At 43.5% G+C, this 11446-nt stretch overlaps 1 protein-coding gene across 1 annotated transcript in view; it reads right to left on the bottom strand.

Annotated features, from left to right (window-relative positions):
- LOC308284868 (protein NLRC3-like) overlaps positions 1-8937 on the bottom strand; it is a gene marked incomplete at both ends in the record, with an annotated part of 12919 nt that extends 3982 nt beyond the window's left edge. The window contains 5 exons of the mRNA XM_080725594.1: positions 2609-2664; positions 5346-5519; positions 5688-5858; positions 5963-7733; positions 8742-8937. Coding sequence (XP_080581720.1) covers positions 2609-2664; positions 5346-5519; positions 5688-5858; positions 5963-7733; positions 8742-8937 — 2368 coding nt within the window. The remainder of the gene's footprint in view (positions 1-2608; positions 2665-5345; positions 5520-5687; positions 5859-5962; positions 7734-8741) is intronic.
- Positions 8938-11446: the final 2509 nt, after the last annotated feature.

The raw sequence follows: 11446 nt of genomic DNA, 5'->3' as shown, positions 1-11446 counted from the left end.
TATATGGGCGTGATACACACAAAGCCATTCATTGGAAGCGGTTTTCACCGCTTCAAAAATAGCAGATCTACAAGCTCACAAAGAGTCACATCATGATGTGTGTGAGCTTGAAGATCTGCTATTTTTGCTATTTTGTTTTTACCTGATTTACGAGTTCCAATCTGGATTCAGAAAATCTCATTCCACTGACACATGCCTTCTCTATTTGACTGACCAAATCAAACGCGAAGCGGATGACGGCAAATATAGCGGCATGGTCATGATGGACCTCCAGAAGGCATTTGACACCGTAAATCATTCTATTCTGATTGAGAAACTAAAAGCCATCGGTCTTGACAGCGCAGCAGTGAGGTGGATGCAGTCTTACCTGGTGGGGAGGGAACAGGTGGTGGAGATTAACGGTACCCTGTCCCCCCCCCTCCCGGTAAACTGTGGTGTTCCTCAAGGTAGCATACTGGGACCTCTGTTGTTCCTAATATACGTGAACGACATGGCATCTGCTTGTGACTGCAACCTGTTCCTGTTCGCGGATGACTCGGCTCTCCTAGTCTCGGGCAAGGACCACTTGCAGGTTGAGAAGACACTTAACTCTGAACTAAGTAAGATCTGCACATGGCTTAACGACAACAAATTATCAATTCACCTGGGTAAAACAGAGTCCATCCTCTTTGGATCAAATCATAACCTCAAAAAAGTTGATAACTTCACAATCAAAGTGGGTGACAAGGTCATAACACGAAAAAACGAAATCTCTTACTTAGGATGTATCCTTGAAGCTAATCTTTCCAGTGAAAAGATGACTTCTAAAGTAATAAATAAAATCAACCAACGAACTCGTTTCCTACAGAGGATCGCCCCGATGGTCAATTCCAACACACTGAAGACCATAGCTGGTGCAATAATCCAGCCCCTCTTTGACTACGGAGTCCACGTATGGTATTGTGACGCCCCACAAGCCCTGAAAACTAAACTACAAACAGCCCAAAATAAACTAATTAGGGTCCTGCTTAGACTTCCCTATCAGACTCACCTCACCGCTACTCACCAGTTAAGAGTGGGGTGGCTCAGAGTAGTTGACAGAGTACAGCAACTTGCAATGGGCCTGGTGTACAAGATACACTACACCACTATGATACCCAAGTACCTGTCAAAATACTTTATAAACATTAAGGATGTCCATAATTACAACACCAGAGGCAGCGCCACAGATCACTTTCAACCCAGAGTCAAAACCAACAAAGGGTCAAACTCTTTTTTCTGCTATACCACCAAAATGTGGAAAGCCTTACCGAAGGCCACAAAGGAGTGTGGATCACTAGCATCCTTTAAAATTGCCCTGAAAAACCACTTACAGGCAGCAGCCGTTCGCAACTGGTAAAAAAGAATCTAGCCCAACCCTACCCTCCCCTGCCCCTTCTTTGTATATACTGTTTGTTTTGACTTACTGTCTTCTATTTTGTTTTTCTTTACATATCTACTGCATAGTACTGTGTTCTATTTGTCTGTCATTCAATGTTATATGAGATACTTCAATGGTTTCCAGTGGAAATAAGCTTAGTCTTTTCATGGATCTCCTTTTAGTAGACCTTGTACCAGTGAACTGTACCGTCATGAAACTGTACCTTTTCCTATGCAAACTTCTAATAAAGTCTTCAATCAATCAATCAATCAATCAATGCTGAATTTAGCCCCTGATTAGTCCATGATGAAATGAAAAAGCAAACTAGCAACCCCACTTTAAAAACGAATTAACCCAGCAAGCACGGTCAGGACCTGGACCAATCAGTGACGTCTCGCCAGATCACAGCCCAGATGGGGATGATCTTGACGTCATTACCAGGACGTCATATGGACTTTTTTGTTGTACAGGATTATTGTTATTGTTTGTAATTGTGGGATCGCCTGAAAGGCGAGAACACTATGTTATCTTCATTATTTATTTATCTATCAACCCTAACCGACAGTACAAAGGCAGGGCCCTTAGCCAATGAGGTGCAGCCTCATTGGCTAGCCTAGATCTAGTGACGGGTGACATACATCCTGTCAAACAAAAAAGTCCATATGATGTCCTGGTAACATAATTTAATGTTATGTTCTTATGGACTCTTGGAAGAGTCAAGAGTCCATAAGAGCCCCCCACCCCCTGGAGCCGCCACTGTCATCTTCATTCAGAGTAGGATGTGAATGACTGAATGTCACATGCTTCTGTGTATATGGTATATGAGCTGCTCATCTAAATCAGTGGTTCTCTTTTTTGAGTCAAGGACCCCCAAATTGATATATATTTGGCTGTGGACCCCCATGTGAAGAGGTTTATGTTTATGTTAAGAAATGTAAAATCAACATTTTTCCAACACTTTTCAAAAATAGCAGATGTACAAGTTGGTAGTGTGGCACAACATGACGTGCTGTGAGCTTGTACATCTGTTCTTTTTTAATAGCCAACGTATACTTTATGGATAAAAACTATTGTGATGCTGTATTAACACATTTAGCTGAGAATCCCTGGGGGTCCCCGGACCCCACTTTGAGAACCAATGATCTAAATGGCTGGATGTGATGCTGCTTTTTTATTTGATTGAATGAATAAAACAGAACAGACACTTACTTGTCATGCTCTTCCTCACACCTGGTTTCAGCCAACACTCATCGTTATGGTCCACACTGGAGTTGGAGGAGAGACAAAGTCAGTTCTGGATATTCTCTATGATAATATAAACAATGATTGACAGCATACTCTGAACCTAGCAGATCATTTGGACATCAAGGCTTGTACTGTCTACTGTTCAGTGTTCACTGATATGAGGGGATTTGAGTATTTATCCTATATCCAAACTAAAACAGGGTTGGAGCGCTCCAGGCTGGCATAATGCTATGGCTTCCCTGTATGGGGATGTCTATGACATCAGCATTATGACATCACTTCCCTGTAGACCTCTATGACATCACTTCCCTGTAGATCTCTATGACATCACTTCCCTGTAGATCTCTATGACATCATCATTATGACATCACTTCCCTGTAGATCTCTATGACATCAGCATTATGACATGTGACACTGATTGGTGGAGTGGTTTGTGACATTAGCTGAGTGCGTACACACACACACACACACACACACACACACACACACACACACACACACACACACACACACACACACACACACACATTCCTGTTTTGACATACAGGGTCCGCATATAGATATGGACGGTGGACCTGAGTGGATCATGGATGGTATTTTATAGAGTAGACTATACCTTATCCTTATTGAGAGGGGGTTGTACTCAGTAGCCTGAGCCAATGGAACACAATATGATAATTTTATATTTCTCAGGTAGGAAGGTAAGAAACTAATTCTGAAACAATCAATCTACTACAACTGATGGTTACATCAAAACCATGTGGACGTTGGCCAAAGGTTTTATTTCGTTTCTCGCAACTGGTGCAAGTGGAGTTTCATCAAATGCCAATAGAATAATAAATAATGAAATACCGTGAGCATACCGTGAGCTCGGAAATCTCACCGTGTCAAGACCGTGGCTGTGTACTCCACAGTTATTACCATAATACAGTATACCGTTGCATGCCTATAGCGACCAGCAGGTGAAATCTGACGAAAAGGTTGCGTTCAATGTTTAATAAACATCAGGAAGGCTGCAGGACCAGATGGTATTGCAGGACCAGTACTGGTCCTGCAATACAGTATATGTGCTGACCAACTTGCACCAGTATTCACATTAATATTCAACCAATCTCTGGCTCAGTCTGTCATTCTCACATGCTTCAAGGAGTTCATCATTATACGGTACCCAAGATCTGTAGATGATGAAGTGCTTTAAAAGCACTAACATGAGTAGTGATGAAGTGCTTTGAAAAGCTGATTAAAGGCCACATTTCCTCCATACTGCCTGGCTCATTTGACAACCTACAGTTCACGTACCTATTGTCCAGGAGCACTCATTGATCCACACTTTGACTATGGAGTCCATATATGCTACCGTGATGCCTCAAATGTCCTAAAAACAAGGCTCCAAACAGCCCAAAACAATGTAATTACGCTTCTGCTTAACCTTCCATCTCGGGCTCACCTTACCGCTAATCACTTTCTAAGTGGGGTGGCAAACGGGAGAGTACAGCATCTTGATGTATAAGATACACTACACCACTAAGATATCCATGTACATGTACCATCTTAGAAGCCTAAGGACATTTTGAGTGTCTCCTCTTGCACTACAGAACTTCTACAGCTGCACCATAGAGAGCGTCCTGACAGGAAGCCTGGTATGGTAACTGCACTGTGCCTTGCAGAGAGTAGTCAGGACGGCAGGGTGGATCACAGGAGGTGTCCTCCCGGCCATCCAGGACATCTACACCAATCAGTGCAGGTCAAAGACCAAACCAATAATGGAGGACAACAGCAACCCGGCACATGGGCTGTTGGAGGTGCTGATGAAAATATTTAGGATACACAAGTACAAGGATAAGTTTCTATCCTCACACCATTCGGATCCTGAACCACATGGACCTTGAAAGACAGAGACCCCCCACATGGTAAGGTACGCGCGTGGAGATGGGCAGTCGCGTGCGCGTGCCACACGCATGCACGCACACAGAGACACAACCTTCCCTTTACATGGACATGGCTACTATTATATAGTAAATGGACACCTAAAATGGAAGTTGTTATGTCTTATTGTGGACTGAAATGGTTTAGCATGGTCTAGTCCTGTTTGTATTGTTTTACTGCTCACTATCCATGGGGCTGACCTGTATACATTTCACTGCATTGTAGAAAATACTGCTTTTTCAAAATTGTGTGTGACAAATAATTGATTTAATAATTGATTGATTGAGTGTTCGTCTTTGTCGTATGCACACAGCCCACCGCTGCCATAGTTGAATTGCCTACTTATTTCTATGTGATGCCTGGTGTTTACTCGTTATTTGGAAACACACATGAGTTCTGGGCAAACCCCGCCCATGGAAGCTTTTGATTGGCTGAACTGGAGCTAGGGAGCGCTCCTTTGTGTTCTATTGGACCGCGCGGAGGGGCGACCACCTAAACCTAACCCTAACCCTAACCTTAACCTCAGTAAAACTATGCCTAAACCTAACCCTAGCCCTAACCTTAACCTCAGTAAAACTATGCCTAACTCTAACCCTAACCCTAAACCTAACCTCACTGAAACTAACGCTGGTGAGTAAGTAACCTGCCGACGGGTGTGAAAACAAACAGCTCCGCCCAGAACTCATGTGCGATTCCAAATCAGGCGGTGTGCACAAGTGGTCTGACTAGACCATAGACCCTATGAACATTCACACACAGACCAAGTCTCTTATACCTCAGAGTTTCCAGTCTATAGTGTGGATCCTTCACAACAGCAGAGAGCATCGCTTCACCAGATTCTCCTGGATGATTGTAGCTCAAGTTCAACTCTCTCAAATGGGAAGGGTTGGAGCGCAGAGCTGAGGTCAGAGAAGAACAGCCTTTCTCTGTGACCAGACATCCTGACAAACTGCACACACACACACACACACACACACACACACACACACACACACACACACACACACACACACACACACACACAGTGAAAAGTTACACATTGTTACATTTTCTTTCCTTTCAATTAGACATACTTATATTGTTTTATTTAGACAAAGTTGAACACAGGCATACTGACTTCAGAGTCTCCAACATGCAGTGTGGACTCCCCAGTCCCACAGCCAGAAGGTTTACACCAGAATCCTGAAGGTCATTGTTGCTCAAGTCCACTTCTCTCAGACTAGAGCTGGAGCTGAGAGCTGACGACAACTCCTGACAGCAACTCTCTGACAGGTTACAGCCACTCAGCCTGGAGATACATGGTGGTACATAGTGGTCAAGAATTTTATTAGATTATCTGTTAAATAAAGATCATATAATATATGAAATATATCCAGTTATCAGTGAACCTACAGAGCTTTCTTGGAGGCTTTGAGCACCGGCAGCAGCCCCAGAAGAGCCTCCTCTGAAGCAGAGTATTTCTTCAGGTCAAACACGTCCAGCTCCTTTTCTGAAGACAGCAAAATGAAGACCAGAGCTGACCACTGAGCAGGAGAGAGCTTGTCTGTAGAGAGACGTCCTGACTTCAGGTACCGTTGGATGTCCTCCTCTAGAGAATGGTCATTCAGCTCATTCAGACAGTGGAACAGATTGATGATTCTCTCTGGAGATGGATTCTCTCTGATCTTCTTCTTGATGTATTCGACTGTGGGCTTGGTCTTGAAGCTTTTTCCTTTCTGTGTCAGCAGTCTCTCTAGGAGTTTCTGATTGGTGTCCAACGAGAGGCCCAGCAGGAAACGCAGGAACAGGTCCAGATGTCCATTTGGACTCTGTGTGGCCTCGTCTACAGCACTTTGGTAGAGATGATGGATCCTGGATTTGTAAAGCCCTCCAAATAACTTGTACAACTTGGAGGTTGAGAGTAGGTTGTTACCAGTGTTGATGAAAGTGATGAAGACGTGGAGGGCAGCCAGAAACTCCTGAATGCTCAGATGGACAAAGGAGAACACCTTGTCCTTGTACGTTCCACACACCTTTCCAAATACCTGTGTGAACACTTCTGAGTACACTGCAGCGTCTCCGATATCAATGCCAGATGCTCTCAGGTCTTCTTCATAGAAGATCAGTTGGCCTTTCTTCAGCTGTTCAAAAGCCAGTTTCCCCAGAGACAGAATGGCATCATTTGGATTCCTGTCAGGATGTTTCTGAATTAGGTCTTCATACTTCTCATTCTTCTGTATGGACTGAATCAGCATGAAGTGGATGTACATGGTAGTCTGGGTCTTTGGCAGTGCTCCTTTCTCCTCTGTGCTCAAAATTTCCTCCAGAACTCTAGCAGTGATCCAACAGAAGACTGGGATGTGGCACATGATGTGGAGGCTTCGCGATGTCTGGATGTGTGAGTAGATTTCACCGGCCTGCTGTTCGTCACTGAATCTCTTGAAGAAGTACTGCCTCTTCTGGTTGTCATCAAACCCTCTCACGTCTGTATACCTGTCAACATACTTAGAAGGGATCTGGTCGGCTGCTGCAGGTCTTGTGGTTATCCAGATTTTAGCTTTTGGAAACAGATTTCCCTTGATGAGGTTTGTCAAGAGCACGTCCAAGGTGGTTGAGGTTTTGGGGTCCGTCCACATCGTGTTACGGAAGCGTAGAGGTGGCCGAAGTTCATCTAACCCATCAAAGATGAACACAACGTTGGGCTCGTTGAAGATGCAGATTCCTACATTCTTGGTTTCAGTAAAGAATTTATGAAGAAGTCCCTCCAAGCTGCACTCCTTCTCCAAATTCAGCTCTCGGAAAGTGAATGGAAACACAAAGCGGATATCTTGGTTGGCTTTATCTTCTGCCCAGTCCAGAGCATACTTCTGAGTTTGAACTGTTTTACCAATGCCAGCCACTCCCTTCGTCATAACTGTTCTGACTGGTTTTGCATCTCCAGGTAATGCTTTAAAGATGTTTTCACTTTTGATTTTTGTTTCTGGACAGGCTGGTGTCCTGGAGGCTGTTTCAATCTGTCTGATCTCATGTTCTTTATTGACCTCTCCACTTCCTCCCTTTGTGATGTAGACCTCAGTGTAGATCTGATTCAGAAGTGTTGTTTGTCCTTCACTTGTGATCCACTCAGACAAAAGGAAAAACATTGTTGTCAGTTTAGACTTCAGTTCCCGTTCGCAAAGAGCTTCTGAAAGACCAAAGAACACATCATTGAGAAATATGATCCTCAAATCGGACGTCTGCAAACGTTGAATTGTGTTCCTTGTTTTATATATGCATTTACTTAAGGGAACTTCACACTGTGTGTTGTGCCCACAATTGAATAATGTTTGGAAACTAAACAAAACAATAAATTAATTCAGTGTACACAACCTTGTGAATTAAGTGTTACGTTTATGTTGTTGTAAAGCTCGTTTTATGTGTAATGTTTCAGGGCATAATGCCTGGAACTCCATGTATGGAGTTATACCCATCTTCTGGATCCACTTTTGGATAATCTTGGATTGGCTGGAGCTGAACACTCGTTGGTGGGGGAAGGCCTGCCGTAGCGTCCTGGGAGAAGCGAGTCAAGCTAGTCCGGGGTGGGGGCTGATAAGGCCCTTGTACAACGAGTGTGTCAAACTCCGGTTGATGAGTGCTAGTAGCGGCTTATCAAGCTTGATGCTAGCGTGTGGCTACAGATGATGCAGCTAGCCTACTTTGCTAACTTGGTCGGAACATGGCAGCTAGTGTATCTGTGCCGAAATAGACAGGGAATGAACCGGGCTATACGTAGCTTGCTGAACACTGACTAGCAGGCTATGCTAGTGTGAGCCTACAGGGCTAGGAGACTTAGCCAGTCAAACTAAAAGAATCTGGCAAAAATGTAGTTTCTTAAGGTCTCGTCCAACTCTATGACTGTAAGAGCCTCGTGGTGAGGGTTATCAAGCCTGTCCTTCATGAGACTATGTTGGCTATATGACCGGAAAATGATGGGCTGAGATTTTAACGTGTGCTTAGCCAGAGAAACTAATTGGAACCGACATGAGGCCGCCCCCTTACACAGGAGTATAGCCGGAGGGCGGGACCCGTTGGTCAGGTGAGTGTTGGATAATAATAATCCAAGATCCAAGATTATGCAGAAGTGTATAAAGGTAAAGGTGATTCTGTGTTCACGTCAGAGGGCACTCTCATTTAGCAGTACATGTGATCTTACCAGGCTTCTCTGTGGTTGACAGCTGTGGTTGGTGTTGTTTAATAGCATTGTAAAACACTGCTCTGACGGCTGTTCCACCAGGACCTAGCACTTTGGAAAACACTAGTCTCATCTGGCTCTGTCTGGTCTTCTCAGCTTCAATCTCAGAATAGATCTCAGGGTGGACCATGGACCCTAGACTGTCTACTAGAGCCATGACGGTGGTCGCCTCTTGAATCAACCGTGCTTTGTTCTTTATCACAAACTCTGCTGCTTGCAAGAGAGAGAAAAAAAGTGGTTGAGATAAATTCATTACAGAATCAAAATAGAATTTAATTATCATTATTACAATACAAATATAAAGCTCAGTGCATCTCTTTATCCTCTCATGAATCGTAGTGTAACCACTGATACATTTATAGTTTTGTAATAAGATGCCGAAGATGTGAATGTAATGTACAACCTGGTAAACACAAGGTAAAAACCAGCTACCAACCTCCTCACTGGTTAAACACTGAACTGTAATAAGGACAGAAAGACAGGAAGAACTCACCTTTTTCAGCATCATTTAGTTCTGAAGTCATGCCGTCACCAGCATCCTGTTGTACACCAGCATATTAGTTCAGTCATCATAGTCTAATAACACTAAACAACAATGGGCCTAATGCAACATTCTCATTCGAAACCCTGGATTCCATCCCCCCAGAATTGCACCTAGATGCTTGAACGGATCCGTTATGACACATCGCATAGTGCGCTCCGCCCGACAGCCATAGCACGCTCCGCTGTGTTCACCAAACCCGGATCCACAGCGAAACTACACCACAGACTTGTGAACCGACACCGTCAGCGGTAAGCCTTATATTGTGCTATAATGACCGCCTGATTTGAAACGAATGTTAGACACAGCCAGCACATCCTGTCTGTGTCACAGAGCCAAGGTCCACAGACAGAACGACACCAGAATGCGGAAGCAGGCTGAACCCACCAGTGAATAGACTGTTACCAACAAAACAAGCCTCGCCAGCTCTTCTCTCTACATCAGACCAGCCCTCCATCGGCGTCTCCAGTCATCTCGGTTCTCCATACATCTGGCCAGCTCCTCTGTGTTTTCTGCACTAGCATCTTTCTTTAGTACATCCACGTAGGTAGGTTTGGGACGTCCTCTTGATCGATGCCTGTGTGTTGGTTCCCACAGTACAAGCTTTGGGAGCGTGTCGCTGTTACTACATGTCATCTTTTCAACACCGGACTCTAACCCTCACCCTAATCTTAACCTCCGTGGAGTGAGTCGCTAACCCTCTGGTCGAAATGATGGGCGTTCGCAAAAGCGAGATTTCCCCACAAGCTTTTTGGTCGGGGGTGCTGCTCTGTGTCTGTGGCCGTGGCCGACTAGTCTCATCCTCCTGACTGCTATTTTCTCTGAAACACTTGGTAGTGGCCCGTACAGATACTTGTTGGTGATGTGCTCTTCCTGGTTGATGTTCAGTACGGTACGTAACATTCTGGTGTAGCACCCATCCAGGGACTTCTGTAGGGCTTGTGTTAGTTTCCAGCATCCACAGCCGTAGAGGAGAACGGACTCCACGGTCACAGAGAAGAAACGTACAGTATCTTGATGCGTCGGGGGAGGTTGTATTTCCACACACTTCAGTTCAGTTCAGTTCAGTTCAGTTCAGTTTATTTTCAGTTCTTTGGGCATTATACAAGTTATTATTGAAAAAAAATAGAAAAATATAATCAACAGTATAAAATATGCATACGAAAATGTCTGTACATACATTTCACAGTATTTGTCCAAGTCCCTGAAAAAGGGGTAGAGAGAAGCCACAAGGCTTGTCGGGCCCTACCCCTGGTAATGTTTTTACATTTGTTTATTTTTTTTTTTTATGACACTTCTTTTTCTTTTTTTTTTTCTTCTTTTTTGTCACAATGAAATAAAAAGTAGACAACAATAGTAATTATGATAACAATAGTGATAATAGTGGCAATAATCCATCCATACAGTATATGCTATATATTTAGTTTTGTTATATTATAAAAATGATATATGACCTAGATTATTATCACCATTATCACCACCATATAATAACATAATAATAATAATAACAACAGTAATCATAGATTATCTAAAGACTCCTCCTCCAATCTGTACCTTTCAAAAATCGATTTCTTTAATTTATATTTAAACTGGTCATGCCATTAACATATCTCCTCATTTTAAGGTACTTTTCTGTGGAGCCTATCAGGGTTTCTGCAGGGTGTCTCCTAGACCTTCTGAGCGACTTTGAGAAACGCCTCCTTCTCACCAAAGTAAGAGGACCACACTACGCAGCCAAACACATATTCTATCTTGTGCTGTCTGCTCTTGTGGAAACAGTATTCACGCCCCTGCTGCCCCTTGAACTGTAAGAGAGACACCTGAGGCTAGAGGTCTAATGTAAATGCCACAGAAAAGCCTGTCATTGTGTACAATGACCTATAATTTCTGTAATATAACAATGTAGGCCTAACGTTATGCTATGTCTGTAATATAATAGTGTAGTCCTAATGTTACGCTATAATGTCTGTAATGTGTAGCCTATATGCACAAAGACATCCTGACCTTATGGTATGTTTGGGATATAATGTTTAAGATGAAAAAGTCATGACGCCACTTTTGAATATTTCCTACTTAACACCTTGACGTCCGAAATAGAATGGTGGTTGGTAGATTAGCCGTGACA

The sequence above is a fragment of the Nannobrachium achirus genome (genome assembly GCF_963921795.1).
Source record: "Nannobrachium achirus genome assembly, chromosome: 5".
NCBI classification, from domain to species: Eukaryota; Metazoa; Chordata; class Actinopteri; order Myctophiformes; family Myctophidae; genus Nannobrachium; species Nannobrachium achirus.
Note: the sequence above shows the minus strand (reverse complement) of the source record. Positions and strands in the feature narration are given on the sequence as shown.